General features: G+C 41.2%; 1 protein-coding gene across 2 annotated transcripts; it reads left to right on the top strand.

The window, feature by feature from the left end:
• The first annotated feature begins 92 nt into the window (after window positions 1-92).
• Window positions 93-7,209, top strand: LOC106943796 (collagen alpha-1(X) chain-like). 2 transcript variants are annotated; one of them, XM_015027090.1, is made up of 15 exons: window positions 93-222; window positions 955-1,081; window positions 1,335-1,441; window positions 1,593-1,634; window positions 1,761-1,787; window positions 1,868-1,939; window positions 3,034-3,099; window positions 4,063-4,089; window positions 4,177-4,221; window positions 4,302-4,337; window positions 4,421-4,501; window positions 4,677-4,773; window positions 5,451-5,560; window positions 5,808-5,927; window positions 6,888-7,209. In XM_015027090.1, the coding sequence occupies exons 2-15, from the start codon at window positions 1,006-1,008 to the stop codon at window positions 6,915-6,917; spliced, it is 936 nt and encodes a 311-aa protein (XP_014882576.1). In that variant the 5' UTR covers window positions 93-222; window positions 955-1,005; the 3' UTR covers window positions 6,918-7,209. The 2 variants fall into 2 exon arrangements, with proteins under 2 accessions (XP_014882576.1, XP_014882575.1); XM_015027089.1 differs by lacking the exon at window positions 6,888-7,209 and having other exon boundaries at window positions 5,808-6,877.
• The last annotated feature ends 732 nt before the right edge of the window (window positions 7,210-7,941 follow it).

Below are 7,941 nucleotides of genomic sequence, written 5' to 3'. Positions count from 1 at the left end.
GGTTTTCCCCTGTTTTGGGCTTTTTGGGGGGGGTCCCCTTTTGGCCCGGTTTTTAAGAAATTTTTTGTTTTTTTTTTTTTTTTTTTTTTTTTTTTGCTGAGCTCTGCCAGTGGCTGCGCTGCTTTTCCACACTTTATTGAGATGAGCCGGATTCAGGCGTGCAAGCTTAGCAGATTGTGCTCCAGCTCTGCAGGACGAGGTCCCAGAGGATTCAACGACACGGTAAGACACAGCATGCAGGGAGCGGTGCATGGGAACCTGCTAGAATAAGAGTTTGTCAGGGTGGATGCCCTCATGTTAACCTCTGATCATTCGGTGGAAGGAGTGTTTTCTTTACAAAGTCTTTAAAGTGTGTCAGATTGAATTCCTTAGCCACTTTGGATGATTGAGGTTTTTCTAGCATATTTTCCTAGTGTGTGTGTGTGTGTGTGGCTTTTTTTTGTTCTGATGACATCTTTGGCCGTAGAGGAGCGTTGTACTGGAAGAGCTGCAGGAGATGAGTTATTGCAGGCAGAGTGGTGCAAGTTTTACATCCTCCTGAGATCATCCTTAGTGTGAACGGAGCTCAGCTGTGTGGAAAAACGCTTCCACACACACTGTCCGAGATACTTTTCATCATTTTCAACTCTTACTCGGTGTTACACACCACAACCACTGCAACACACTGAGCAGACGAGGAACACGAGAAACGGGATGAGTGAAGATTTATGAGCAGCTGTTAGCTTACAGCTTAACTTTCTTCATGAAATTGATATTTTTTATATATTTCTGTTGAATCTGCTCAATTATTCAGATTATTACGTTTCTGTTTAGGAAGACAGAGCAGAACGCAAAAAGAAACAGATGAATCGATGCTGGATTATCTCAATGTTCTTTAAGGGAGATCTATTAGTTTTGCCTGACTCCAGTTTGTCACAGACCCAGAACGTCTCAAGAGAGTTTTTGTTTTCAAAGGTTCATTTCTGAAGCGGTGATCGTCCGGTTGCTGCTTCATGAAGAGAAGAGATGCTGACGATGCTGCTTCTGGGATGGACTGCATTACTTTCTGGCCTCCCACATGCAGCTTCCTCTTTAACGTCCCGTAAGTGAAAAGTGAACACTGTCCCCAGAACCTCCTCTCATCATTGTTTAGTCGGTGGAGCAAAATCCCTGAACTCCTCCAGTAAGGGCTCACCGATAAATCGGCCCAGACTTCCTTAGTTTTGGGAGGTCGGTGGTCGTCCGACACTTACATGTTAAACCAATATTTGGCTTCACGTGGACTACAAGTCTTTCTCTGTGTCTCTAATGTTCTAGCAGTATTTCACGTGTTTATGTTACTTGTGTACATACAGGAGTGAGTAGAGGCAGCCGATGGCCGGCTCGGAAATGTGAAGTCTTCATCCTGCCTCCTCTTCCTCCTCCTATGTTTCCTCCAATCACACACAAAGCAGAGCTGATGGTAAGGAGGCCTTCAGCTCACACACCAGTTAAAAAGCATGCTCTGCAGCACATTCAGTTCTGCAGTTTCAGCTTCTATAATGTCGTTGGGTTGCAAACTATGAAAAAAAATTCATCCGGCGATGCTGAGCCCGTTGTCCTCATACCTTCAGGTCGACATGACAGAACACATCACAGGACCCACAGGAGAAAAGGTGGGGAAGGTCTTTTCTATTTTATATGCTAATCGTTGCTAAGGCCACCCAGCACAGTGGCACAGAGAACTTTTTTTTGTTTGTTTGAAACATTACAGAGCGCTTTATGATGTTTTATGTTTAAAGGGCTGCAGAGGGCTGCGAGGAGCAAAGGTACAGAACTCAAATTTTATCTGTTTTTTTTTTATGTTATAGATTTAAAGCAATAGTTCCTTAATTCTGTTTGTTTTTAGGGTAAACCTGGTGTGACGGGTCCAAAAGGAGAGCCAGGACCACAAGGTCCTCTGGGAAAACCAGGCCAGAAGGTAAAAGGCAGTTTATACCATTTGAAAATCTACACAAGTCAGGGACATACAGTTTGTCCCAACATATGCTTATGTTGTTAAGATAATGACCAACAATTGAAAAGGATGCTAAAAGAATCTAAGGTTTGTTTAGCCAGTCAACACTGTCATTTTCAAAGATCTTTATTAAATCATCTACTCCTCTGTCGAAACTATAAGTAGATTAACACCACTTTGTACGGTGCACAGTTCTCGTGTGGTCTTCTCGGTGCTGCACGCACTGCAGGCTTGTCAAACACACCAGGACCCTGAGAACCGACCCAGACCTGAACATGGAGCAAATGACTGTGTCCCAACCCGCCAGGCTCAGGCCACAAATCTAAACACAAGTAAAGTTTGATTGCTAATTAGGAATAAAGTCTAGAAACATGCAAACCTATGCAAGTACAAAAAAGTGAAACACATATATAAGACTATATATAACTTTTCAATTGTTTTAAGTCTAAAATAATTCATCTGAAAGCTTTAATTGGGTCTCCAGCGAGTTCTCCATTTCCACATTGAAGGCTCCCATCTCTGTGATTGATCCTGTAAAATATGGTGCAATCATTAACTCTGTCCAAAAGCCTGACCATTACGTAAACAAAATAGCGTGTAGCTGCATGGCGGCATAGATTACCGTATAAATTTTTTTTACATGACTGTTCATTCATATCTGCACTACCAAATATGGTGCACACATTTTAAAATGATACATTTTTAAGTAATTGCGCATCATCTCAAAACACAAGCTTTCAGTGAAAATGAAAAACAATCCAGATATTATTATTAGAAATTTTGATCAATCTCATGAGAGCAGACATTTTGAAAGGCAAAAAAAAAAAAAAAAAAAAAAAACACTGCACCATAATGCACTGTACTGAAGTGCAGTTATAATCCAGCAGAAGGCAAAATACATGTCAAATATTGTATTCAACAGGTCGTTACAGTATTAATCATGCTTGGGGGAAAAAAGAGAGTTCACAGAAACTTTTGAAGCAAATATGATACAAATGGTGGTCAAAGGCTTTGACCTTTGGAAGCCTGGAGCTGATGGGGGTCACTGTGTCCCACAGGGGGAGAAAGGTGAGAGAGGCTGGAGGGGTCTGTACGGAGACATCGGGACTCCTGGGATGATAAAGGTGCAACAAAGCTTTAATTCATATTACGTTTTACCAATTCATGGAGAAAATGTCTCAACTATTTAAAAATAAATTAAAAATACATCTCTCCATAATATGTAGAACAACACCACCAGGGGGGGCCCAAGAGTACCCTCTGATTTTATTTTGTAGTGCTAGATTACACATTTTACACTGCCTGCACTTTCTGTTCCAAGTTAAAAATAAATTATATTTAATTTGTTAGCTGGCTTACAGTGTTTGTCTGCAGGTATTACCTTTAAATAGTTAAATTAATATGCTACATTTAAATAACACTCTGAATCTCAAAATACAAATTAGAGCAGTTTTGCTTGTTTGCTTCTCCTGTGAGGTTAAAGTCAACAGCCATAATAACCAGTGTGATGTGCACTGAAAAAACACAAAGTCTGACCAAGTATTGTTGTGCAAATATCTTAGCACATTTGAAATAAGACAAATTTATATTTATAAATGTATAAGTAACTTTTCAGCAAGATATAGGAATCAATATTTCCTTAATATTGATTAAAAAATTCTAGTTCCACTTGCAGATTACCTCACTTATAACAAGACATCTTTTTCATGGTATAAGTGAAATAATCTGCCAGTGGAACAAATATGTTTCCATCAGTATTAAGGAATTATTTACTTAAAACAAGATGCTATTTCTTGTTACTTGTTAGCTAGTTTTGTCTTATTTCATTGGAACTAAGATATTTGCTGTAGAACTAAACAAAAATTCTTGGTACGATTTAGTTTTTGCAGTGTAAGCTAATAATTGATAGTATGGTGCAGCCTAGGAACGATGAAGTATCTGGTTTTGACATGTTGGTATGGGGAAGGGGCAAATTAAAATCTGGTTGGGGCCCCAAAAAGGCTTGGGCCAGCCCTGTTGGTGTTTATGAATTTAGCACAAGTGGACCACAGAATGGACCTAAGGGAGTTTGTGTTGTGTTGTTACAGGGCAGTAAAGGTCATCCAGGACTCAGGGTGAGGAACATTTTCTCCTTCCTTTTCTTGCCAGCCCTCTCTGAGCTGCTCGTCTCTCATCTCCTGTCTTTTCTCTCTCGTTATCAGGGTGATAAGGGTCTCAAAGGACACAGAGGCCCCACAGGAGAGAAGGTTAGGAAGTCAGATCTTTTTCCTCCACTCAATGCTGATCGAAACGCACTCGGATCTGGTGTGTATGTGTGTGTCCGCAGGGCGAGCGTGGCATCCCTGGGACGGCCGGAGAGCAGGTGAAACTCTGACTGATGAGTGTTAGACGTATATAAAAGCTGCGTGGCGGAGAGGCTGTGACAGAATGCATGTCCTGTCTCAGGGACACCCGGGTCAGAAGGGGGACAGAGGTCTGATGGGGGAGCAGGGAACAAGAGGAGAGCCAGGAGCCAGAGGAAAGATGGTAGGTCCACATAGATGTACTGCATGCATACTGACGGGTGCTCATGTTTTCTCACTGATTGTGGTAGAACAACACAAAGTAGTGCATAACTGTGAAGTGGAAGGAATGTATGCATCTATAGTCATAAGCAAGCATTGATTTTTCAAAGAGTCAGTAAGTCAGTAATTGTGTGCAGGGCTTGAAAGGTTCTATTGGACTGGCCGGGGAGCAGGGACACCTCGGTGCAGCAGGACTGCCTGGTCTACATGGAGAGCCTGGTCTACCTGGACAAGGTCTGTATGGAAAGAAAAAAAATCAATATAAAATAATTAAAAATATGATTCAGTTCACTCCATTCACCAAGTATAACTCATTATGTAGATTAATTCCACACAGTAAGATGTTTTCAAGTCCTTATTTCTGTTAATGTTGATTTTTCTGCTTACATTTAATGAAAACCCATTAGAGTATTACAATAAAAAGAATAGATTTTTAATACTGAAATGTGGGCTGAATGAAAAAGTAGGTTTAACACCTCAGTGAAGGTCGTTACATGTACCTGGGCTTTATAAAGTCATTATGAGCTTTCCATGTGTAATCATGGCTGTTGAGACCAGTGGTTTCATATATTGGCAGTTGCCCAGGGTAACAGTAGAAATGGGGCGCATGGTGAAAAGAACAACCCAGCTGTAGTTGGAGTCCTATACAAGTTTTCTGTGCAGTTGCCAATTTCAGCAGACAGGAGTCAGACCCGCATGCTCCTCCTTGATAAACAATGGAGATAAATGGATCTGTGAGCCTTAGAAACTTTTCAAACTCTAATGTTTACCTCTGTAGCATACGAAGCGTTTGATCCATATCCCTGCAGTTTTATTGTTGAGTTGAAGCATGAGAACAAAATTGCTGACATACCTGATAAGAAGTTAGGCGCTCCGGTCCCGGCTGAGTGAAGCAGCTCGTGTTGTTCCAGTGTACATCCTGCCAGGCCTGCAGGGAGACTCCGGCAGCAGAGGACCCTCAGCCCCCTGCAGCTGCCCACAGGGTCAAAGTTCGCAGAGACCATTGGACAACGTCCTGACGGTCAGTAAACTCACCCACTTCCACTGACTGAACAATGTGGTTCCAACAATCAACACATCAACCTGAGGTCTGATAAGTGGAGGCGGCATGCTTCCTCCCAGCAGGGGGCCTTAGATATGCATCCTGACATTCAGGCCTCATCTGTTTGAGATCCTGTTAAATTCTGTGAGCTTCTTCTTGTCTCAGGTATCTTAATCCCCCCCCCCTCTTTTTAGGATAGATATTCATCCCGTCTTTATCTCTGCAGGTGTTTGTCGCAGACGGAGAGAAAGAGATGAGGCGGCTGCGTGGGGAGAACGTGATGGTGCTGCGGACGGACAGAAGATCTCTCTACATCTACACAGATTCTCAGTGGATGAACGTCCTGGTAACCGCTGCCGGAGAGGCAATCCAAGAAGTTTAAAAGGGATAGAAATACAATATTATCGGAAAGAAAAAGGTTTTATTTATCAGGACATAAAAAAACATGATTTGGCCTGTGCTATGATCTAACATTTAGGTTTTCTTGAACCTTCTGCTAGATTCTCATCTGCAGCCAGTGAACAGACGTCCCTTTAGGATGTGTCAAAGAACATCCTGGAACAGTTTAGCTCCACAAGTTTGAGATTACAGAAGTCTACACATGCTCAAAGAGCGTCCATCCACAGAACATCAGCACATACACAGGAAGAAGTTCAAACACAGAAGTTCCTTCAGTTTGTCGCACAGAGTTGACAAAAGTTAAAAGTATTCATACTGATGAGGCATGGGATCAACTACCAGAGTTACTAGAGAGGAAAATTTAAATGAACACATTTAAGGAGCTGGACCAAATGAAAATGACTTCAATATTTTGTCCTTATTCGACCTTTATATGTTTTTTGTCCCATTAAGTTATGTTGGACAACTGCTTCAACCAGGACTACCACCAAGTATTTTACAGTGATTTGACTTTGATATTGTGAATTATAGAAAAGATCAAGTTTGTTTTTTTTTTTGTTTTTTTTTTGCAGCATGATCGTCTTTAGGTACCGTATGCTATTGTTCCTCATGAATAGATCGCAGCATGTTCAGTTCACTGCAGTCGTATTAAATGAAGTAGAATTTGAATAAAAAGTTCATTTACTTTAGTAAATTAATTGACTAATTATTTATTTGCACACAGACTGATTTCAAGCCTTTGTTTTATTTAATCTTGATTGACTGCCTTTCACCCAATACATGACATTTATAATCAGAATGTGACTTCACACTAATTGTCTGCTTAAAGGTTATTATATTGAAAAAGTACTTTAACATAGCCATCCATTCTCTGTGTGTTTTTGCTGCGTCTCCCTGTTTGGACCAGGAGGGCCGCAGGCTGCACCCTGACACCTAACTGGGTGATCCTTCCAAGCTGACTGGTGGATCATCAGCTCGATTCCTTCTCCCTCTCATGCAACATTTTACTGGTTTCAAAGATTCACTGAGTCCAGATTAAGAATCTCTGCATGTCTGGTATTTTTTCATTGATGAGGATTTTATTTTATTTTTTTTAACAATTGTTTTTCAAATTCAGATTTTCCTCATGCAAACACGTGTCCATCATAAATGTGAAGCTCTGTTGTATAAGCAACCACAGATGATAAAACAAAAACACCAATAAAGCTCCCATCACTTTTGCAATGTCAGAAAATGTGTTCCCAACATGAACATTTGTGTGTCTGTGTCCAATCCATGGCACATAAACATGTGAAAAACTGGTTCACAGAATAATTAATTTAGGTAAATTGTTATATTTAGCGAAATACTATTGTTGAGGGTCACAGGAAGGCCTCACAAAAAAAAAAAAAAAAAAAAAAACTCAAAAAGTGCACTTGGGGCATCAAGAATAAACGGTCCAGGGGCTCATGTTCCTCCCCCGGATGTGCCTGAGTTCACTAGCAAGGACCACACCACAAAGATGTAAGTTTAAAGATTTATTGCAGGAAAGGAATGGAGGGATGAATGAGCTTGGATCTGAGGATAATGCTGGAGGTCTTGGGAGATGAAGACTCAGCGTGGGGGGTATGGTCTTCAGGAAAATTTGTTCCACTTATTTTCCCAAGCCCAACTACCTCAGGTTCTTCAGGACCCTGCGGGCTTTTCAGACGGAACCTGCAGCAAAAGCATGGAGTAAAGCATGGTTATGGCAATGTAGGGAAGGAAAATGGGGATGAAGATGGTGGGATAAAGGGAATGAAAGGGAAAGATTTGATGGACTGAAGTGGGGTGAGGTAAAAGAGGTAAAGGATAAGTGAGGGTGGGGTTGATGAAACGTAACAAACAGAGAATGCGTGAGCAGAGTATAAATAGACTTAGAGGTGTGCCGATCGATCGGTCACCGATCATAATCGGCCGATTTTCGTGAAAAAGTGCATGAT

The sequence above is a fragment of the Poecilia latipinna genome, unplaced genomic scaffold (assembly GCF_001443285.1).
Source record: "Poecilia latipinna isolate Pla-1442-1.1 unplaced genomic scaffold, P_latipinna-1.0 Scaffold5972, whole genome shotgun sequence".
Lineage (NCBI taxonomy): Eukaryota > Metazoa > Chordata > Actinopteri > Cyprinodontiformes > Poeciliidae > Poecilia > Poecilia latipinna.
This window is presented reverse-complemented; position numbering and strand designations above follow the sequence as displayed.

What these genes read in the sequence shown, in the direction of transcription:
- LOC106943796 (XM_015027089.1), top strand. Translation starts at nt 1,006, where the DNA reads ATGCTGACGATGCTGCTTCTGGGATGGACTGCATTACTTTCTGGCCTC. An exon ending in AGCTTCCTCTTTAACGTCCC is followed by an intron (nt 1,082 to 1,334) that starts GTAAGTGAAAAG and finishes GTGTACATACAG; the next exon opens with GAGTGAGTAGAGGCAGCCGA. An exon ending in GAGGCCCCACAGGAGAGAAG is followed by an intron (nt 4,222 to 4,301) that starts GTTAGGAAGTCA and finishes GTGTGTCCGCAG; the next exon opens with GGCGAGCGTGGCATCCCTGG.